Here is a 24,926-nt window from a genome sequence, read left to right on the forward strand (position 1 = left end):
CTAGCTCTGTCTCAAAGGTTGAATAATTTTTTAATTCTATAAACAGTAATTGTAGTTTATAAATTAAGCTTTTTAAAAGAATAATCTTTTTTTAAGAAAAAAAACCTACTCTCCTCTTCCTATGACATTAATTTCTATAAAAATTTATTAAGGGCATAGCGAAGAAGGGTCCAGATTTATTTTTAAGAAAATTAACATTGGCTATTATTTAAAAGCATATAGTATATACTATAAGATAGTTTTTGTAGAACAAAAAAAATCAATAAACTTTTAAGATATAACCAGTTTGATAAAAAAACTTATATAATTGTATGGAATCAAAATTTTCAAGGTAGACTTTTCTAGAGTTTAAAAAAATACACTAAAAATCTATCATTTCCTTCATTTTTTAAGCTATTGACCTTAAATTTTCAGGAAATGTTTATTCTATTACAAGAAAAAATCCTATTGTAGGGATTTTAAAAAAAAAAACAAATAAAAATCTTATGACCAAAACAAGAAAAAAAATCAATACTTTTTTATTATTTAAAAAAAGAAAAACTTTTACTTTAATTTTTTTTAATTCCTACAACAGAATTGTTTTTTATTAATTTAACATTAAACTCAGAAATTTTAAGAAAAATTGCTTAAAAACTGTAGGAGAAGATAGATTTTAAATTGGCTAGTCTTTTTCTGCCTTTTTAACTTCGCCCTTCCATAAGGTTCCTAATTGATTCTTTGACTTTGTCACTCATATCTAAAAAACTATTTTTTATTATGAGAAACTGTAAAAAGCAACTGTAAGTTTAAGTTAAGGATCTTTAAATAAGATCATCATGTAAAAAATTGCCTTACTCCCTATAACCTTAATATTTTAATTTCATCTAAAAGTATTTATTTTTAGTGAGATACCTTTATTAAACAGTTTTGAGAATTGTCAATACTTTTTTTTTCACTTTTTAGGATTACAAATAATAAGCAAAAAAAATAATTTAGCAAATATTATTAAAATATGTACTAAGACATTTAAGCTAAACATTATATTTTGCTTTTTTAAAATTTATGTATATTCTAACTAAGCATGATTTTTAAGAGCTATTTCAATTCATAAAGTGTACAAATTACTTTTTGACATTCTGTTTGATAAGTTTAAGTTATTTAAAAACTTACTGTCCAGACGAGTCTAAAGTAACATCAGTAACACCAGCATCATGACATTTTTTCCTAAAATATTTGTCTTCATTTACAGCTGGCATTATAGAATGTTTACAATAAATCTACTATTTTTTTATTAGTTAGCACTTTCTTATTTTTAATTAATAAAACAAAATTTTATAACTTAAACAAGGTTAAAAACTAATAAGTGATTTATAACTTAAACAACGTTTAAAAGTAAAAAAAAAGCCAATTTGATTGACCAAAAACTAGCCTAAGTAAGTGTGAGTTTATTTATAAATTAATAAAAAAAATAGAGGAAAAGTAAAAATACAGTTAATCAAGCTACAATACTAAAGAAAACAAACTAAGAACTTTTTAACATTCAAAAATACTTAAATATCAGAATAAATATAGTTATGAATTCTTAAATACTAGCATGATATTTTAAGACAATATTTAATTTAGCCTGAGTTTAAAAAAAAAAACTTTCAAGAACAAGCCTAAATTTTCTAAATAATCAAATAAAATTTAAAACTATCATGAGTTAGTCTAAGTAGCCTAAATAATTGACATCTCTTCTTAAGGAAAAACAACAAATTTATATGATTGTTGATTGTTTTTTTATACCTAAATAACTATATTTAAAACAAAATTAAGATTTCAAAAAATAAATTAAATAAACTTTGCAAAACAAAATCCAGTGTAACTTTTTTAATATACTTAAACTGCTAGAAAGTCCAGTTTTGAAAGACATGTATTTATTTGAACTGTTTTTTTTTTGTTTTCAATTTTTTTAACTTATTAAAGTTCTATAACAATTTACACTTTTATTACATTGTATAATCTTAACAATCTAGTGTGAGAAGGACTTTTCTTTTAATTTCATTAACTAAGTATTTAAGCAGCTTTTCAGTAAATCTATATAATAGTATCTCAATCATAATTAAGATGTCATAGGTATTCTAAATGCTCTTAATAACCTTAAGCTTATTTTAGTTACTTAAATATATGAAATCAAAAGATAAAGCTACTGTGATCTGTTGTACTAGATATGAAAATAAGTATATTAGATTTCAAATAACTTAAATGTTTCTTAATTATGTAGGGTTCCTAATGAGGACATTAAAACTCTCTTTCTTTACAAAGTTAAATGTTGCAAGATTGAAATCAATTACTCACATATAAACAAAAAAATATCAATAAGTTAAAAACAGCTGGCTAAAAACTTAGTAAAATTCTGACAGGGCTGCCACTTCTTGAGTCGAAAAAACTGTCCTGAGCAACCAAAAACTGTCCCGAGTCATCTTAAGTTTTTTTACATATTAAAAAAAAGAATTTAAAATCAACAAAAATCAAGTTCTTCAAAAAAATTGCTATGTTGGTATTTTTTAGATATAACTTAACTTCTGCATAATAATGAAATAAGTATGATTTTTTAATTATATATGTAGTTATTTTTTTTAAATGTAATATTAAGAGGTTGATAAAATCTAAAGGTTTTAGTTAAAAATAATAAGTTAAATTATATATTGTACTAATATTTAAACTTGATTGCTATTTGTTTTCAAAGTACAAAATTTAAGTAGCCCACTCTCTTTTTACAATAATTGTTTTTGTAAATATGTTAGCAATCATTTAACTTATTATCCAGTTTTCTTAAAGCTTGGATACTTCAACCACACAAAGATTTTATAAATATTATCTATTCTTATTATAACTTAACTAATTTTTTAATTTAATTTGTTTAATTAAAACAAAATTTAAATACAAGTAGTTCAGCGTTTTGTTTATTTATTAAAAATTATGATTTTTATGACTATTACTGGCTTGATTGTGATAGAGGTGATTTGCTTAACTATTTAACACGCCCTGGATAAGACGTTAAAAGATATCCCTGGTGTGCTAAAAGGTTTTTTAAGACAAAACGTTAAAAGGTATAACGAAAAGGTTTTTTTGGCACCAGGTCTTAAAACCAAATATTTTGAGCACTTTTTTTGTTGTTCAATAAACTATAATTTCTAATTATGAATTCTAGCCAATATGCCACTTATGAACTCTTTAAGAGTATTTAAAATTTTACCTTAGGGGCTTTCCTGGTGTCGATTCTGAAGGTCCTAGCCCTAATTTGCCACTTAATAGTGTTGTTTTTATCAATGGAAATTTCATCTCAATACACACCTTTTCAACAAGTTTGACATCCTTGAAGGTAAAAAATGATCTTCATTATGTGGGTAAGCTGTTCTTGATACTTTAAAGCTATAATATTATCATTTTAATACTTAGGCCTTTCCAAGTTTTTGTTCAGTGTCTAAGAGCTTTTTTAAACTTATAAAAAGAAAAAACTTTAAAGTTACAACAATCTTTATTAGATTGCTACAGAAAGTAAATTTAATGTATTTCTCACTGTATTTTTTATATTTAACAAATTTTGAAACATGTTGTGTACACATCATTGTGTTGGGCATCAGTCTCTATTGTGATTGTTTAGTTAATAAATAAATGAGTTATAATTTATAAATTACTAAAACTAATTGTATTTGATATTAGTAATACTTTTTTCAAACTTATTGTTAAAATTTGCACTTATTGGAACAAAACTGAATTTGTTTATGATACATGATGTTTTTTTAACTATTTAAAGATAAAATTAGAGGTAATTTATACCAAATTCAATGTAAAGTTATTACTGGCCAGGTTTTAACATACTTTTTTTTTTAGTCTTTTTGTTTTACTAAATATTGTAAGACAACTTAATGCTTTCAGTTAGTTGTTAATTTAAGGCTAAGAAATACAATCTTGTTGGATTTTTTTGTTTAAATTAAATGCTCACGAATAATATAGTCATTATGGATGAAAATTTTATCCCATCCCCAGAATACGTTTAATGTTGCAAGGGGTGGAGTTTAAGACTGATGTTTTTTTAACATAAAAAATTATTTATAATTTGCAACAGCTAATAGTGAGTAAACTTTGGTGGCAGGGATCACATGTCTAGATTTTTGATGTATTTTTTGCTGAATCAGCAATTACTTGTTTGAAGATTAGAGCATCAATATTTTCCAGATTTAACTTGTGAGTATTTGCCTAAAGAAGTAGAACCAAGGAGTTTTCTTTTTTTTTTAATTGACATTTAAGGTTTAGTTGTAAGTAGAATTACACATAAGTTGACTTACTTGTTTGATTTGCTAAATTGTTTGACTTAGTAGAAGGAATAGTGAGAATGTTTTTCTAAAATTAAGAAAGAAATTGTTATAATTTTGTAAACTATTCATACTTTAAATAAATCATTATTAGAAATATTGGCTGGAAAGTTTTTATTTGATTTTTGTGTTCACTAATCTATTGTAAATAGGTGTGAATATAATAACTATATCATGGATGAGCATTTAATCCCAACAAAAAAATCAAACAAGATTGTATTTCTTAGCCTTAAAATATCGTTTTGTTATCAAATAAATTTAGACTGTTAATAAAAACTTCGCAAAGTGCTCTTAAGTTTTTATTTTAATTAGTGAACACTAAATAACTATTTTATTGAATACTTTTTTTATAGAAACAGTAAATCAGCTTGGTTGCTGTGATTTGAATAAAAATCAATTTGTTAAAGATTTTTATAATCCTATAAATAAATATTTCAAAACAAAACTCAGCTTATAAAAACTTTTTTAGTATCACCAGCCTGCCAAATGGTTAAGGGTAATGATTTTAGCTTGTTTACAGAGCATGATATGTAAGATTTTAAAGTTTATTGCATTTACTTTCCCGGGTATAAAACAATTCTAAAACGGATTTTTTTTGTTTTTTAATCAGCGATGCAAAGAAAGTTTTACATTTGTCGTATCAACGACAACAATACTATAACACTAACGTTGACTGTTGTAGACTTCTTTAAAACAGTTTAGTCAATCGTTTTATTTTCCAAAAATCTTGAAAAAAACAGGAAATGATTAGACACAAAACTATTTGACGTACATTAATTGGCGAATTTAAAAATTAAATATCTTATGTAACGATCATTTCTTTATTTTTTAATTAAAGTTTCCAACACTCAAATTATTTTTACTTTAAGCTAACCATAAAATGACAACTATAACGTACTTGGTAATTTGTTTACAGCATCGTTGATATTGTAGACTAAAAACAAATGTTCTGCTACAGTATCAGTACATGTTTATTGTTTATTTACACATTGTAAACTAAAGAAAAACAGATACCTCGTGTTTTTTCAATGCATAAACATTTTTAAAAGTTATATAAGAACTAACATTGTTCTAAAATTTTTAAAATGAAACAGTTGTGCTTATACTTTATAATAAAATTCAGTTATTTTTTTTTTAATATGTTTACTCAACATATAACAGACAGAATTGCTAGTTCAAAAAAGAATAAACTTGAATTACTAAAAAGCTTTTCAAAAAAATTAAAATCTTAGTTTATATAGTACAACATACATTATAAACTAATATTAAATGGAAATTAAAATCTAAAACTCGGGTTTTTTTTTTTTGGCTAGTGTAGCGATCTTAAGTGTTTTTACTAAGAGACCTTTAAATTTAAATTAGTTTCGACAAAAATATACTTGATTATGAAATAGGCTGTTCAAAGTACTAAAATTAATAATGTTATTAATTCTAGTTTAAATAGCCTATTCAAAAAAAAGTTCGTATAATCAAATCATAAATGACTAAAATTTATCAATTTTCAAAGTTATTTTATATTTCAATGACCTTAAAAAAAAGTCAAGTATAAGATTCGAATAGCTTCAAGTTTATTATTAGAATGAACAATGTACTGGTGTTAATTTACAAATGGTAATTAAATACAAAAAATTCATTCCGACAATAAAAGTAGTTAATAATTATCCTAAGTGTTTCTTTACAATAAAAAAATGAATATTCTAACTAAACAGTATAATTTTACTGTTAAATTTTATCATTCCAAGAATTAAAAATAACACTTTTTGTTAACAAGATCATTAACTAAATACTTTTTTTATTAGTTATGTGTTTAAAAATCAATATAAGTTTAGGTAAATTACAAATTTATCAAGAATATTTATTTAAACCTATTCTTTCAATATTTTACTTAAAAATTTTTAATTCCGATTTATTTTTGCTAAATAAAAGAAATCAGGAACATATATACTCATAAGTATTTAAATTTTATTATACCTTAGTTTACCTATATATTTGATATAGTATATTATCCAGCTGAAACATCTTTTAAAACCAAATTAAAAGCTCCAAATTATTTTAATTTGCAGCTGTTTCTAAATATAGGGAAATTCCCTAACTAACAAAATATTTCATACAATAACTAATGATCTGGCCAATTTTTTTACTCAAACTTATTAAATAAAAAAAATCATAAAAAATTATAATTAAGGCCAAATTATACAAAATATTGACAGTTAGTAAAAAAAATTATAGTCGTTAATTCATATATTAATAAGAAGATTTAAAAAATAATAATTTTTTACTCAAACTCATAAAATAAAAAAACTCAGAAAAAAAAACCCAATTTTTTCTAAGAGACCCCACTCAAAAAACCAAACCCCAATCCAATGGATTTTTTTAAGTTAAAGGCAAACTGTTCTCTAGAATACAAAAAAATTGGTTAATTAGCTATTAATATAAGGAAAATAATTAGGTCCAAAGTTTGGACATTTTATAAAAATGCTTGAGAAACGCGATTAAGCTAACTTTACACTCGTTTTTATACTTGATGTTGATATATAGTACTTTTGTTAAAGGATTGTTGAACTACACTAACAGATTGTTCAAAAAAATAAGCAAAAACACATGAAAGTATAAGAATAAATTTAGTAAATAAACCTTGTTCTAAAAAAACATAAGTATCCTAACATATTGATATTGGCAAGAAACAACAAGCAAACAACATACAAAAAATAACTATAAAAAAAGGAAACAACTATCGTCAATAAAAGTGTTTACAATTATAGTTGATAGATCTGTGTGAAAAAGACCTTTTGGTTATTGAGTTGCACAAATTTAGCTTGTAAACATTGTTTTCATGTAATTTTATAATAAAAACGTTAAGGTTATTTATATATATATATATATATATATTTAATAAGATAACTAATTAATAATTCCAGTAATAAAAATAATGGTGAGCATGATTTTTAAATCTATTACTATGAATATTGACATTGAAAGTCTACAATGGGCACCACTTTGTCTCCTCCATAAACTATAATTTCTTTGATCAGTTAGTCAGAATTTTTCTTGTTGCCTGTTCTATAAAAGCATCTAAAAAAATTGAAACAAGCGAATGAACAATATCAAGAAAGGAGAAGTAGTTGTGTTTTATAAACAAAATGTTTAGTACAAACTGTAAAAGCACATTGTAACTTTAAATATTCAGTACAGGTGCTTGTAAAAGGGTTGCCACACACTAAGGATATTCATTTCTCAGTTTATTCAGGATAAATAATTTATAGTAATTTAAAGATTTTTATCAATGTAAGGTTTTTTTTTTTTAATGAAAGTCGGTATAGTTTCAAAATTTTTCAAAACCACATGCCTGATTTTTCTACATCTTGAATGAGATTTAGTTGATCAAAATTTAACAACTAGTTATTCTATAACCAATTTTGTTCAAAAACTAGATTTTTATTGCTTTGAAAAATTTATTCATTTTAAAATTGTTTTTAGCCTTGTGGCTTCTGTACACTACTAAAAAATAACATTGTAGTTTTTCTTCTAAATCTGGAGATAATATTTATCTTGAATTTGTAACGATCAGAAATTGTTCACAGTTACAAAAATTAAAGTATGTTTTGTACAGTTTTAATGAATTTTTTTCAATACAACAAAAAACAACTAAATAACTCAATTGTTTTTACAGAAGTTTTTTGTAGTTGTTTATAATGTTTGGTAGAAGCTCTCTAATCTGAATCATAATAATGTATCTTCATCAGATAACCATTTTAGTATTTTCAATTCAATTAGTGTGCAGTAAGTTTGATAATTTAGTTGTAAAAATAATACAAATTTGTATTTTTTTTACTAAAAAACAAGTTTAGTATCAAAAACTTTACAGAGAATTTCATGATTACTTTAATTACTCACTACTTGTTCAATATATATAGCTTGCAGTACAACATTATTTGATGTTAATTTTTTTTTATGGAAAAATTCGTAAAGCACAAAATAGTTAACAGAAAATGTATCATAGATTAATAAAAGTGTCTTTATAAAGCTTTGTAAATATTCAAAGTTGGGTTCATAAAATTTATTATGTCAGATTTCAGTGGATAATTGCAATTTGACTTAAACAGACTGGACTTTCCTTGATAAAATTTAAAATCATAAATAACACTTGACTCGCAAGAGTTTTTGCTTTTTTTTTTTGTAAAGTCCTCAAATTTTTTTTAACTATACACTTGCTAATGAAAAAGTGTAGTATGAGTAAGTTTTTGTGGTTAAAAGCAAAATGAACTAAAATACTGAAATAAAATAATTTTAATGAAATATTGTTTAAGTTCATTTAACTTTTAATTTATTTCAGCTTTCAGTGTTTTAGAACTGTTCAGAGTTAGGTCTTATGGTATAACTAATTTTTACTCACACTGTAAACCTAAATGTACCTAAAAATAAGTAATTCAAATTGTATCTTAAGGGGAACAAAAATAAGTATCACTCTAGTTTTTGCTTGGTGATTCTGAAACACTAAAAACTATACTTTTATACTTTTTAATTAAGTACATAAATTCGTGACCTTTCATAATGAATTTATTATTTTGAATAATAAGATAAGTTTGATTTTCTGTACAAACTTCGTAAAACAGATATGTTTAAAAAAGAAAAAATAAAGCAATTGTTATGAAAGTTGAAAATAATACTATACCTTTTAAAATATTTTTATATATAAAATACTAACATTAATTTGATTTCAACTTAAACTTTTTCAAATCAGCTAATATTTGTATTTAGTATCTCATTTTGTATGAAAAATATGTTTTTTTTTTGAGAAATTTACAGTTTTGAAACTATTTTTAGCTAAAATTTATCAATTCTCTCATCATTAATAAGAATTATTTGTAGTAAATTTAAGTAGTTTTTGAAAAACTGTTAAGTTCATAGATTTAGAGATAGATTTATAATAATGAAAAATTGAAAGTTTGTTTTGCATGTATCTAAATAATAACCGAAGTAAGTCAAAGTTCTCAACTACCATCTAAAAATTTAGGTCAAGTAGAAATAAAACCATCAGAACTTGCTATAAAAAGGGGGTCTAACATCACAGTTCGTTGTCAAATAAACTTAAAAAGGTCTAATTTAACAAAATACATTAGGTGGATATTCTGTTACAACTATCAGGTAGGCTATATTTCTTTGTTTCATTTATTGTTTTCAAAAATACAAAAAACTGTTCTTTTTATTATATAACAAGTTTTACATTCTCTCATGGTACCAAGAGGTTTTATTAAAGCATTATTAATATATATTTATAAATTTAATATTTCAGTTCTATATTTCCGTATAGTTTCTACACTTTATGCACAATTAGCCTTAGTGTCAAAACTTCTTTAATAAACAGACTTAAAATTTTGTAGAAACATACAAATAAGCAGTATTTTTTAAAGCTTCTTGGAATTGTTTTGTGTAAAAAACACTTTATTTAAATTCATAGTTTTTTGTAGTATTTCAATCTTGAAAAATAACTTTTTAAAGCATTTTCTCTTTTCCAACTGTATATTAAAACATTGTAGAAACAACAAATACAAAGTTTTAGTACCAATCATAAAGTTCTAATGTTTAGTTTTTTTTCTTGCTTTAAATGAGTAGCATGTAAAAAATACTATATTTTACTTTTTATATGGTGTAGTTGTAAAAAAATACAGAGACATCATACAAACTTTTAACTGTTTTGTGTTAGAACTTTAAATGAAGATAATGTACTTCGCCTTTTTTTGTTATCATTAAAATTACAGCAAACCTTAAACTTTTAAAAATAAGTGTAATTAAGTTAAAGTCACATGTTTGTATAGTTAAAAGATATTTTAACAGCATTGGGTGTTTACACTGTGTTTATTTGATAAAAAAATTTAAGAATTATAAATGTTTATATATGTTTTTTTTGGTTTGAACCAACATAAGTTCAATTTAATTGCACTTCAGGATAAAAACTGTCAAGTTTTACCATCACAACAAAGTCCTAGTTTGCAGCTGTATAATATAAATGATACTAGGTTGGGAAACTATTTTTGCGAATTAGATGACATCAAATCTAACTACTTTAAACTTTCATTTATTAAATCTAGTAAGTTTTCGAAACTATTAACGAAAATTTTATATCAAAATTTACTCTAGAGTCCAACACTAAATTTTACTTGGTTGTAGTTTTGTAATATTTAGTGTGTAAGTTTTCATTTATATACTTGTAAATATTTACATATCTATATTCTTAACCTAACTACTTATTATGTAAATAAAAAAAAGATTGCAAACTAATGAAATTTTTGTACCCTCAAGTTTTTATAAGTTAAACTTAAAAATTATTAAAAAACACTTAATTAAAAAATCAGATAACTATCAAAATAATAGTTTGAATTTATTATTATGTGAATTTTTTCAATACCTACTAACTGAAAAAAAGCTTAAGTAGTTTATATACTTCTTTGTATTGTAAATTTATATATCATGTTATTTATTAAACTTCATTTTATCAATACTAAAACTGTTCTAGGCTGTTATGCTTTAGATCGAATAAAACTTACACTTCTTACTTTATATAACTACTTTCATATTCAGCCATCTTATATTTTCTTTTATAACAAAAATTTTTTTTTATGTTCTTTTCTGTTTTCTTCTGTTTCTTGACTTTGCTTGCTCTACAAAAACTTTCAAGTTAGTTTTTTTCAATATACTAGTATCTTAACTTTAATTTACTTATCTTATGTTTTTATAACTTTATTTGTTTGGTTATCTACTCTGCACACCCTTTGAAAACTTTGGGAACCACTTATATAAATCATAAAAATTAGTGATCTGCAGGATCCAACAAATCAGTATCCGACTCTTATTTTGAAATTAGTATGCGGCTGGATCCAGATCTTTGTCTTATTTTGAAATTTATAATTCTCTTAAGTTTTACCATAATATTTAATATAAGTTTCAAAACTACCCTAAAATACGCCTTAAACTTTTTTTTATGCTTTTTGTCATGAACTCCAGAATATCTATCATAAATTTTATATTTCCTGTAATTTCTGCTGTAAGTTTGACAAACTTTTCTGTAATATATAATTTAACTTTCAAAACTGCTCTAAAAAATGCCTTAGACCTTTTTTGCTCTTTATTGAGAACTCCAGAAACTGTAGTGTAAGTTTCATATATTTTCGTAACATTTTGTGTAACTTTCAAAGGTTTACATTTATATCTAATGTAACTTTCAAAACTACCCTAAAATACGCCTAGGATCTTCTTTTGCTCTTTATCATGAACTCCATAATATCTAAAGTAAGTTTTAAAACTCTAAAATAATTGTTTTACCTTATAAAAAAAGGAATAATGTATGTTCAGTGATCTACAAGATCTATAACATTTGGATACAACCGGACTAGGTTGGTATTTTCAAAATAGGATTCGGCTGGGTACGGTTATTCAAAATATTAATTTCCGGCCGAATCTGAATTCAAATACAAAAAGGCATTATCCGACCGGATCAGTATATCATACTAGGATCCTGTAGATCACTAATTTAAATGTTAAATTACTTATTTTGAAAAACCATCTTTTTTTGAGTTATTTAGTCCTGTCATTAAATTGTTTTATTTTATCAAATTTCTAACAATACTTATCATTTCTGCTACCGACTATTGCCTGCTTAAATTTTTTTGAAATTTAAGGCTAACTAATAGGTTGTTTTGAAAACTTCCAACTAGCTAATTATATCAAACCAGTCTAAATAGTAAGATGATGAAAGAAAAGTATATTATTATTTGTAAAGAAAATTTTTTTTTTTTTCAAACAAATGATGTCAAACTATTTATTTACTAAGTACTTCAAAGTTTTTTTGTTGACTGCTTTTAATAAGCTTACGAAAACATGCTGTACCTGTACAGTGTACGTCACACACTAAGATGCGTACTTAAATAACTTACTCGAGTGGCCATTAAACCTTGAATCCTGGAAAAATCTGTAGTTCTTAACATTTTTGCATGTAAAACAGTAAAATTTTTATTTGACACAAAAAATATATTGGATATAAAACATTTTTGTCATCATCAAAAGTTTTTTTTTAAATACATTTAAAGTAGCTTTACAGTTTTTTTTTAATGTTGTTGTTCTATCTAGCACTGTTTTTACCTTAAAATTAATTTTAAACCAAAAATAGACCCAAAAACGCGTACTTTCAAACCTGGAAGAAATTCAGAAAACCTAGCAGAAATTTCTCAAAAACCAGTGGCCACCCTGCTTATTTTTGTCGCGCGAAAATTCATGTTAAATATATTTAATTTCTTCAAACTTCGAATTTAATAAAATGTATATCTATAATCATACTATTTCTTTACAAAAAAAATGAGTATTTTGATATAGTTTCACTAATTAAAGATATATATTACTAATATATAAGATAAAATATGTACTAAAATGTTTAAGTTTTTTGAAGTTTTTATAAATATCCTATTTATTTAAAGGAAACAAACTAATAAGTATTTAAATAATGTATTAGTCATTTTAAAGAACTTTTTTTCACAACCAAAATAAAAATTTTTGCTAAATCAAATAATTTTTATACTTTCAATACTTCTAACATTATTTTCTTTTAAAATAGAGCAACAATGAAACACTTCAGTTTTATATAATTTAACAAAGTTTTTTCGATGATCTTTAATTTTTTAAATTAATCTCATTAACCTAACTTTACTTTAAAAACCGAACTGGGAGAAATACTGTTAAATCATCATAGTACTGTTTAAAAAATCCCTTTTCTGAATTTGTTTTGAAAATATTTATTAGTTTTCATCCAAAAGTTAATATTCTTTAAATAAGCAACAATTAAGCAAGCATAAGTTCAAATTATTTTAAGAACTTTTTAGTTTTACTAACCTTTTTTCTTATTTTATAGTTGAAATTGTAAAGAAAGCAGAAAAGACCGTTAGTTTTTTAAGTTGTTACTTTTTTATATAATAAGTCTATAAAACAAACTCTTAAATTACCTAATGAACGTTTTATTACTTAACAACTTTTTTTATGTAGCTATGTTTCACTCACCAAATCAATGAAACCCTTAGTTAAAATTAAATTCTGAAAAATTAAATATTCATTAAAATTTATGAAGACATTAAGGCTTAGCTGAAGTTTACAAACTATGTTCAAAAACAAAATTATTAACTTTTATTGTTACTCTTGAAAGTAAGCTAAAAGTATTAATCACTTAATAACTTTTTAAAAACGTTAGATGAGTTAAATATTTTTGCATAGTTTTTATTGTCTTTTTGCTCCTATATACTATCATTTTGAGTATTATTTACAAAATACTTCTTATTTTAAAAATCACACAGTAATCATGAATTTTTTTTTTGTAAAATGCTGTACTTGTACTAATGTAAGTTTTATTCTTAATTTAATAATAAGGTAATAATTTTTACAGCTCGATTTGTAAATGGAGTTCCTCTATTACTGATACAGTTTTGTATAATTATTGCCACTGTATTGATTTTGTTTGCATTTTTTATTTTCTTCGTCTTTAAAATCAAGTAAGCTTAGTAATTTTACCATAGTCAAGTAATTTAGATACAAAGTTGAGAGTTTTTTAAATTTCTATTTATAATAAAAGGTAGCAAAATAAAATTTGAACAATATTTTTTATTCGTCAGAGTAAACAAACAAACTAAGTTATTTTAAGATAATTAGTTTAATTATCCTTGATATTAGTTATTTTAACAAGAACTTTAACATTATTTAACAAAAAACTACTTTAATAGAATTTATAGTTTTGAGATATAATTATGAAGAACATTTTTTTTTTAACTCCATTTAAAAACTTTTTTGTTTGCTTTAAATAACATTTAAGGAATTTGCACATAAACACTTGTATAACTATATAGAGTTTAGAATAAATCAAAAGTTTTAAATTATATTGTGTATATACTTTCAGTAATGATATCATTTTTACTTTTTATCTGTGTTTCATAATAATAATGGAAGAAACAGTTTACATAGTAATTTGTACCACTATTCTTTCATATTCAATATGTTTATAAATTTTTAATATGAAATAAATATTAATTATGTTTATTACATTTTTTACATTTAAAACTAATTGCCGAAACTACTGAAGTGAAGTAAAAAACAATGTATACAGATCTTATATTATTAAGTAAGTTTAAATGTTAAAATCGCCCTTTTTTTGCCAATATTTTCCTAAGGTTAGTAAGTAACTTCTTCTGAGATGGTTTTAAATTAGAAATTTTCTTTAAAAGTCCTTCAACTAATTGACGTGTGAAAAATCTGAAATTGTTATTAGCCAGTTATTAGCTATGAAACCTTTTTAAATGAATTCCCAGACTACATACCTCGCATTAATTAAATGATCATTTTTGATAAAAAGATAGTAATTAATTTAGAATTAAATAATTAAGAAAGTTGTTATTATTGGATTAATATTAACTTTTTTATCTTATATTTAAAAAATAAAACGTTTAAAAATCTAAAGCTTTTAAAAGTTTGATAAATTTTCAGTTGATATTATTTTTACATTCAAAAACAGTTAAATAAGTTTTATTTTACATTTTTATATTCATCAAACAGCAAATACACTGATTTTTATGAACGGAAGAGGAATGCTTTTTGCAACTGTTTCTGCAATACGTTTTGCTGGTGTTTACTACAAACCGAAGATGTAGCAGTTCAATACCCTTCAAACAAGCTTATATTTATTAAACCTATAGGTAAAGGGGAGTTTGGAAAAGTATTTTTGGCTGAGTAAGTCAAAATTTCGAACTGTTAACTTAAGTTTTGAAAAAAATAGTTTCTTTTTTAAGTATAAAAATAACAGAAATAATTTAAGGTAAGCTTTAAATTAAAAAATAAAATATGTCTAAAAATTATTAAAAAACTTAAAACTTTTTATTATGACTTTACACTCTTAGGTATTCTTAAAATAATATGTTTTATTAAAACTTTTTAAACACTTTTAATCTAATATCAAAAAAAATAAAGCTATATTTTTGTTTTACAAGATGCTCTTTACTGTTTTTTACAACTAAATACTATTGCATACTTAAAAAAATATTTTAGGTAACACCAATTTTTTTAATTAAAAATTAAAGTTTACTAGTTGATTAAAAAATGTTTTTTAACTGTCTAAAAAATATAAAAGATTTTTTATACTGTATAAATGCTTTATGTTATGAAAACTGTTTTTGCAAAAAATAGCTACAAATTCTTTTTAAAACACATGTTTTTAGTTTACGATGAAATCAGTAAAGCTATACAAAAGTATTACTAAATATTGTGATTTGTAGTGCTAGGGGATCAAACTACAAACTAAAGCAATAAAAAAAACTTTTCTAAATTAAAGTAATCGTACAGACAAAACTTGTTTCTAAGACAAACTTTTTTCAATGCTTGTATTACCAGGGCACCTGACTTGCCCAACTACGTCGACGAAAGGTGCGCAACTACATTGGGTCATACGGAAGGTCGGAATTGCGTGGTGGCAGTAAAAAGCTGCGGCCAGTCGGAAAATGTGTCACGTGATATGCTTGAAGCTGATTCGCTCGCATCACTCCGACACCCAAACGTGGTGAAGCTGATTGCTGTTTCCAAGCAACCCACTTTGATGTCACGTATATGCGGAAGAAAATGGAGTAGTGATTCAAGTTGGATTTGTATGAAATATTATTTTTTTTTAATGTTATGATAATAAATAAATACATTAGTTTATATTGTTAGTTTTAAGCAGGAGTTGCCAAGATGCATTCCCCAGCAAAATCCAAACCCCAAAACAAAAGTCTGCAGCTTACGGTCAAACATTCACGCTACTCAGGACAACTCAGGCTAGTTTAGAATAAATAAAAAAACTCAGGCTGACTAAGGTTGTTTAATTTTTTTTTTCAAAAACTAGGCTAGTTTGTGTATTTTTCAGAATCTCAGACTAGGTTTTTTATCCTTATTTTTTTCTTTAAATTTTTGTATTTATTGAGTCGTTTTCATACTATTATGGTATTTTCGGGTAAAAAGCTTGACTAACAGTAATTTTGTTCAGCTGTTGAATTATTCTATATGAATTTGATTAAGAACTATCTAAAAAAATTGGAATCTAAACCAAGTATCAACAAAACTCAACAAAAAAGTCATAACCTATTTTGTACTAGTATTGTATACATATTTAGGTCTTATTTTCTTTTCACTTTATTAATAATTTTTTGTTTTTGTGTCTGCATGAGTTCATTAGTTCTGTTCTTTTGTTGATGCAATTTGCATCGGATTCAAGTGTTAATAAAGCTTCTTTTAAGCACAACTTTCATGTTATTGTTCCTGGTTAGATATTTTTTTAAGTATTTTCTAACTTAATTTGTATTTGTTTTAAAAATGTTGATGTTTAATTTTTTTTAATTTGTTTGTTTGTTTTGAAAGTTCAGTGGCTTGTTTGTACTGGAGGTAGTTTTTGTCGTTTGGTTTGCTGTTAATTGTGGTATTGTGTGATGCTATACTTTTTTTTTAGTTGGTTGGCACTTTAGTCCAATGTATATTTTTGATGAATTATCTATTTTTATTGTTGCCTGGTAAATTAAATTTTCTGCATTACCTTCTCCTCCTTCCAGGGGGCATGTTTGTTTCTTTCTGCAGTTACTTTTGTTTTTTGTTGTTGTTAATTAGTTTTTTGTTGTGGTTTTTTATTACTTTTTCGCTATTTGGCATGCAGCTGTAATTTAATATTGTTTTTGTTAAAATATTTTTTTAGCTTACTGTTTTCTCCAAAGTGTTTGTTTTTTATTTTTAGAAATTTTTTACCTGTGTTTCTCATTACAGATCTACAGAATAAGGGATTGAACCTTATTTAAGAAAAATTCAAAAATTTTAAAGTGGTCTACTGAATACAAAACTTCGGACTCGGCTGAATACGTATCCGAATTTTATTTTAAAGTTAGGATTCCGTCGAGTCCGAGTCTTATTTTTAAATTTAGGATTCGGCCAAATCCGAATCTCATTTTGAAATCCGAGCCCGAATCTTGGATTCGGTAGATCACTAGTATAAAGCTTAAAGTAAAATTGAAACTATAAACAGTGGAGCTTTCTGATTTCAAACCGCCTTTTCTTATGTTTGAGTTTTGCGCCAACGGTGATTTATGCGCGTATCTTCGCAAACATTTGCACCAATCCGCTTCGAGCAAATCTGACCAATCAGGAGTTAGTATGATGGCCAGGTTGAAGTTTTGTCTTCAAATTGCTGACGGAATGAACTATTTGCATAAAAACTGTATATTGCACAGGTAGGTGATATTTAGATAAGTTTGTTTAGTTGAAAAAAATTCAGTGAATTTTGTTAAATGAACAGTTGTAATTAAGTAACAGTTTATTTTGAATTAAAAAAAAACTAATATTGAATTTTTGAGTTTGTAATATTTTATAACAATTCAAACTTATATGTAAAATAGTTCAAGAAAGTATTATAAACTCTTAAATTAATAAATTTTGCAAACTGTTTTATTTCAATTTAAAGAGACCTAGCAGCAAGAAATTGCTTGGTAACTGCTTCAGGTGATGTGAAAATATCAGACTTCGGTTTGTCACGTGACATTGGTGAGAGCCAATCAAATTCTTACACAACTCGTGGAATTGATGCACTTCCTGTAAGGTTCGTTTGTTTGTTTTTTACAATTAAAATGTTCGATGCGTTAGATTAGCACAAAAAAAATTACCGTTGTTTGTGTTTATAACTTACCAAGTTAGTTGTTATAAACTTTTCTAGAACTCTGTTTATCAACTTAGAAATTTCCAAGGTTATAAGTAGGCTATAGTAATTGTTTATGTTTATTCCAGATATATTTCATAAACATATTTCGTGATGTTTTTAAAAACTATCAGGTATTATAACCTGATACTCTTATTAGCTTCCAAGGAAAAACATATTTTAAATAAAAACTATAATCATATTGTAAAATTTTATCTTATATGTATTTGTTCCTATAAACAAAATACTTTTAATGGTATAATGGTCCGATTCCCATATAATTTCTAGTCAGTAGATTTCAACCCAAACTAATTCGTGTCCAATCGTTTCCTTCCCAAATTAATTCCAGTGTACCCAACTGTAATCTGAATTTAGCATTCGATCAATACCAGTTGAAATTTGTTAATTAATTTCCATTCTACCAGTTCCGCTCCGATTTATTTTTGATCGAAGTGTGAAAGCTTCCAAATTATAAAAAAAAATTTAAGTACCTCCTATAAACTTTTATTACGTTTAAACTAAATTAAGGGTGACAAAGTATTACGTATGTTCAAAGTGCTAAACAAACGCTATCAGGTTTTAATTCAAATTTACTTTAAGTTTTAGTAGTCTGTATTTACAATAACTTAGTTTGTTTTAGAATTTGTCAAAACTAAATAAACGCTATACTTCATAAAAGTTTTTTTGTTTCGCACACATCTTATCTTATAAGCTTTTTTAAAAAGTAGTAGTAGTTTAACAACTGGAATCTAAATAAGTTTTTTGTATTTATTAAAGTCTATCAGTGAACTGGAAAACGAAACATTTTAAAATAATAAATAAACTTTAGTCTAAATTAATTAAAATCAAATTAAACTAAATGAATAAAATGAATAAAAATCTTTATATGACTAAAAAAATTGAAAAATAACTAAGGACGTAGTGGAGTTTTTTAAAAATGGATTTATTTACATAGAAAAAATAAGCTATCAGTTGTTTTAACCGTTTTATGAAATTCAAAGTAACTTTTAAGATATAAGCTATCAAAGCTAGGGAGTTCTTATAGTTGCTAATGTAAGGCACAAACTAAAAAGAGAAAAATGGATTATTTCACTTAAAACCTATCTCTTCTAACAATTTTTTAGCAGTTTTTAAAAACATTATAATCTTTAAAAAATATGAGCAGCTTTTAAAAAACTAACTATTTACTTTCTTTTTCCAAAAATAACAAAACATCTTTTTTTTGTTATAATATTTTTTAAGTCTTCTTTTTCAAAATCCGCTTGTTCTAGTTTTTTAATAGAAAATAACATTCTCTGAAAATTTTGAAGTAGTTTTCTTTAAAAATGAAGGGGAAGAAAGATTTTTATTAAATTTTGTAAAAGTTGCGAGAATGTTGTTTATGAAAATTTTATATTCTTTACGTTTATTTTTAAAATTTTTTCAAAACTAAATATATCCCAAACTTTTTTTTTTATAAAATTTATTTTATATTATTAGTTTTAAGGTTTAAAGTTATAGCAAAAGTCAGTTTTTCTATTAAAAAAAGTGTAAGACCCTCTATGCCCTTATTTGGGTAGGAAACGATTTAATTAGAAGTTTACTAAATTGGATTTGATTAAAAAATAGTTCGAATAATAGTTTATCAACTTGGAAACTACTTGGATAGGAATTTTTTTAGTGGGAATATTCTGATGATAATCGATAGGATCGGCATTTACATGGGTTGAAATCATATCAAATCGCAAACTAATGAATGAAAACTGAACATTAATTTTATATGTAGGAAAAAAACATTTTTTTTTATTTAACTTTTATAAGATGGATGGCACCAGAGTCGTTCATAGATGGAACATACACTCCCGCGTCAGATGTGTGGAGCTTTGGTGTTGTTATGTGGGAAATTTTCACCAACGGCGTTCAACCTTACTTTGGAATATCCAACCAACAAGTCATATCTGCTATTTTAAAGGTTGTTTTGCGTTTCTATGAAGTTTTTTTTATGTTTTATATTTCTAAGTATCTAGTTTAGTGTTTTTTTATTAAATGCTTTGTTAATTAATGGTTTTGATTCTTAAATACGAACTTCCGGTAGAGTACGCAAATTTTGTCAAAAAAAGTGTTTTGTTCTAAATGCATTTTCTTTATTTTATTATTTTTAAAAATTTACCGGTAAGTAATAATAATAAAAATGTATTTTGTTTAACGAAGTAAAAAAAAAATGTTTTTAATACTAATGAATAAACTTATGTTTTTTACAAAAATTAACGAAAATTACAAACAGTGCAATTGAAATTTACACATATTATGGTATAAAAGTAAAATAAAATTTCAATTTAATTCTTAATTATACAAAAAAATGAACAGGGCAATTGACATTTACTTATAACTAGATACTCTTGAAAACATGTTTGTTAGAGTTGTTTGTCCTTTAAGTGTAGAAGAACTTTTTAAGTTAGAAAATTTTTAAGTTTCTTTTTACAAATATTTAAGTTTATTAAAACTGAAATTTAGTTTTTTTTTAATAAATGTTAAGCATCAACTAAAGTTTAGTAGACCGTGCAAAATGTATTACAAAGTTATATAATATAAGTATAAAAAATGATCTAATCATCCATCTTTTCTAATAGCTTCAAATGAAAAAGGTGAATGTTTGTCTTTAGTTTTAGGGTTTTTTTAGTAATCTGTAAACTTAAGCGGTTTTTAGTTTATTTAGATTAGGTTTAATGTATGAAATTATATACCAGGATTTCTTTAGTACAAATTTTTTGACGGGTAGCTGTCAAAATTGCACGAAGACACTTATGCACGAGGGGAAAAATTGCACGAAGGGTCACTTTTGCACGAAGACTGACATTTTGCACGAGGGGATATTTTTGCACGCGCAGACATTTTTGCACGGATTAATTTTTTTTTTTAACGTTTTATTAGTTTTTTCTTTATTGATTTAGTTTTTTTTTTAATTTACTATCACTGTTACACGGGTAGCTGTCTAAATTGCGCGAGCATACAAAATTGCACGAGGGTACAAAATTGCACGAAAACACAAAATTGCACGAAGACTAATTTGCACGAGAGCACAAAATTGCAAGATGACAAAATTGCTTGTAGACAAAATTGCACGCAGACACTTTTGCTCGAAGGGTCATTTTGCACGAGTGACAATTTAGCACGGAGGGTCAATTTTGCACGGGTTTTGTTTCCTTCCCAAGGACGGGTCAAATTCGCGCGTAGACATTTTTGCACGAGGGGACAAAATTGCACGAGAAGTCTCTTTTGCATGAAAAAATTTATATAATGTTTAAAAAACTAAAAAAAAATGATTTATAAAGTTCAATAACTAAATAAAAATTTTTTTTTTTAAGTAAAAAAACTAATCAATTAAAAATTAAAAAAAGTATTAAGTAAAAAATAACAAATCAAAAACTAGTAAAAAAATAATATACACTAAATAAAAAAAATATGTATCTAATATTTTTAAATAAAAAAAAATATTTCAAGTAAAAAAATAAAAACTGGATGCTAAATAAATTAAAATAAATAATAAAAAAAGTTAGAATTTAAAAAATCAAATATCTAAATAGTAAATAAATTAAAAAAAATTAAAAAATAAATAAGATTTATAAAAATTAATAATTAATAAATTAAATAATAAATACATTAAACAAAAGTACATAACAAAAGTTAATCAAATTAATAAAAAAAGTCAAAATAAATTAAAAAAATAACTGAATAAATTTAAATAAAATAAAAATAAAAGGTCAAAATGAACAAATTAAATAATAAACAAAAATCAATCAAAAAAACTTATATAAATAAAAAAAAAAAACAGATTATAAAAATAGATACTAACCGTTGTTAAAATAAAATTACCAATTAGAGTTTTGTTTATACTAATATTTTTTTTTGTTAAAATAGAAATTAACTAATTGTAGCTGTTGTATTATTTTGTTTGTTTCATATTAGTCAAAAGCTTGTTTCTCCTTTTTCTTCTAAAAAAGTAAGAAAAAAATTGCTTCTGACAGTGCTTTTTTCGCAAGTCTGGGTTAGATAAAGAGAAAAAACAGAGCAGGAAAAACTTAAGAGCTAATTAGAGTAAAATGCAAGCAAATAGTGATGCAACTAAGATAAAGTTTAGACAAGTAGAAAATAATGATATATAAATTATGTTTAAAACTTTTATTTAAAACAAAAAAACTATTTTAAGTATAATTTATGAAAGTACACAGCCATAACAGAACTTTCTGTACAATGCACAATAAAAATTTCTTCAGACGGATTTTCTCCTTTCTAAATTTATTAAGTTATCTCACTACTTTGCATGATCGTTTTTTCTGTGCAAAAGTATTTTCGTGCAATTTTGTCCCCTCGTGCAATTTTGTACGCTCGTGCAATTTTAACACCTACCCATGTAAATGTATTTATTTATTTTATTTTTAATCTTGTTTTATTTCATATTGAAGTTAAGTAATATTAATTTAATTTAAGTTTACATCAATAAATGTTTATTCTTTAATAAGATTTATTTTTACTTATATAAGATTCTTGTTTTATTTTTATTAAAAACTTTTTAAATTTATATTAGCTTTTAAACACAATATTTTAGTTTTATTTAAAAAAAATAAATTAATTAAAAAAAAATAAATAAAATCAGTATAAACCTAATTAAATTAAATGAATTACACTAATACATGCATATAATTTTTTTTTATAAAATACAAAGGTTTTAATATATTTTTACTTTAATTATTTTAAGTTAGTATTTTTTGTGCAAAATTGACCCTCCGTGCAAAACTGTCTGTCGTGCAAAATTGACCTTCCGTGCTAAATTGTAACTCGTGCAAAATTGAGCTTACGTGAAAATTAGTCTTCGTGCAATTTTGTCCCCTCGTGCAATTTTGTGCCCGCGTGCAAACTTGTCTTCGTGCAAAAGTATCATCGTGCAATTTTGTTCTCGTGCAATTTAGTCCCCACGTGCAGTTTAGTAACCTCGTGCAATTTTGTCTTCGCGCAATTAAGACCCGTTCCCCTGTCACACGTACCCTCGGTCGGTAACTTATTTTTATTATTTTTTTTAATTAATTAAAAAAATATTTTTACTATCACTGTTACCTCTAACCCTCGGTCGGTAGCTTTTTCTTTTTTTTTAATTAATTAGTTTTTGTTTGATAATAATTGGTATTAGTTCTTTTTTTGTTGTTATCACTGTTACCCCTAACCCTTAACCTTGGTCAGTATCTTTTTTATTTCTTTTTTTTTTACTCTCGTGCAAAAATGACCCTCCGTGCAAAATTGTAATTCGCGCAAAATTGACCCTTTGTGCAAAATTTTCTTTGTGCAATTTTGAACCGTTCCCCCTTTTTGACTGTGTTTAAAGTTCCAAAAAAGTTTTATAACTCAAGGGAAGGTTGCTGTATTTCTAATGAGCTATAACAAAAAGCTAGAGATTTTGTAAAAATATTTACATTTTATTACAACTTTTACTGTATTTTTAATTTGTAATACTGTCATTTAAAATTTATGAAGTTGTTTAAAGTTTAGTTTTTTGTGTTTTATCACATCTCTTGAAAATATTATAGGGAAAACTGTTATCCAAACCCCGTTTGTCACCTGAATGGATTTATGAAGTTATGCTGCTCTGTTGGAATTTCGAAGACAGTTATCGACCTTCTTTTAGTGACATTCTTGAGTTTTTCACCAACATATTGAATCAATAACCTTATATTTTTTCAAATTAACTAAATGCACTGGTATTTGACTTTTACAACAAATAGTTGTATTATTTTCGTTCTTCTCTACCAATGTGCCTGAGTTTTTTTATCACCACAATGATGCTTTTCTAGTTGCCTTTAAAATTTATATGAGTATGTTTTTATAATAACATGAAATTTTTGTATTACAATCCCAGTTTTATTAGTTGTAAGTATTGTTTATTATGTTTTTAATAAAGGTATTAAATATTTTGACATAAACTAAGTTTGGAAATTAAAACATTTATTGTAGACGAACTTTTTATAACTAAAAAACGATCAATTCAAAACTTGATCTATATAACCGTTTTTGTGTTTTCTTATAAAACCAGTAAAAAAAAATTAAACAAATAAAGTATATGAAGGTCAATTATTAACTTAAACAATATTAAAATCAGTCTAAAATTTGCATTTATTTTTTTTAACCTAGGGGTCCTCAGCCTTTTAAAAGTCGTTGGCAAATTTTCGTGAAATAGTTGCGCATGAGCCGCAATGTATAGAAAAATGTCTTCTGCGGGCCGCTGGTGTTTAAAATAATTAAAATGATCAGTATAAAATTATATTTAAAAAATAAATGTGATAGAATTAGCAATAGTAGAGCCTTAACAAAAAGTTATTATTTAATTAAGAGTCTTATCGTGAGTTTTTCCACAAGTTATGTTTTCACTACTTTAAATACTTTTTTTTTTAGCGGAAAAGTTTCACAATTTTCTGCTTAACAGGCCGCATTTTGCCGATCTATGTTTTAACTAGTAGTTTAAAAATAAAACTTAACATATATTTATTATCTTCAATACTAGAAAACAAAGTTTTTGTTTATTTTTTTCATCCAGGCTGATGTATAAGTACAGGAATGCTTTACTATCCTAGTATAGTTTAAGACTTTACTTTTTAATACATATAGTTTAGCTTGAAATGTTATTACACAACGTAAATTAATGCTAAGTGATTTGTTTTGTAAATACATAAATAAAGTTTTGATGTTAGCTTTGACCGCAATACTTTTATCTATAGTTGTTTTTAAATGTGTAAGTTTTATACCAATATATCTTGGAAAAGCTTTGTAGATTATTAGCAGGTTGTTTACTAAAACAAATCACACAGGCTTGAATTGAGTAAGGTTTGAAC

The 24,926-nt window shown here is 24.8% G+C and overlaps 1 protein-coding gene across 2 annotated transcripts; it reads left to right on the top strand.

Moving 5' to 3' along the window:
* Positions 1 to 8,005: 8,005 nt before the first annotated feature.
* LOC145834755 (tyrosine-protein kinase transmembrane receptor Ror-like) lies at positions 8,006 to 24,007 on the top strand. Of its 2 annotated transcripts, XM_082942264.1 has the most exons (11): positions 8,006 to 8,117; positions 9,352 to 9,482; positions 10,284 to 10,425; positions 13,251 to 13,265; positions 13,762 to 13,867; positions 14,922 to 15,095; positions 15,753 to 15,994; positions 17,404 to 17,608; positions 17,839 to 17,973; positions 19,870 to 20,020; positions 23,628 to 24,007. In XM_082942264.1, exons 1-11 carry the CDS (start codon positions 8,066 to 8,068, stop codon positions 23,763 to 23,765), a joined length of 1,491 nt encoding a protein of 496 aa, XP_082798390.1. In that variant the 5' UTR covers positions 8,006 to 8,065; the 3' UTR covers positions 23,766 to 24,007. The 2 variants fall into 2 exon arrangements, with proteins under 2 accessions (XP_082798390.1, XP_082798391.1); XM_082942265.1 differs by lacking the exon at positions 13,251 to 13,265.
* The last annotated feature ends 919 nt before the right edge of the window (positions 24,008 to 24,926 follow it).

Source organism: Thalia democratica, chromosome 4 (genome assembly GCF_965202585.1).
Source record: "Thalia democratica chromosome 4, ktThaDemo2.hap1.1, whole genome shotgun sequence".
NCBI lineage: Eukaryota > Metazoa > Chordata > Thaliacea > Salpida > Salpidae > Thalia > Thalia democratica.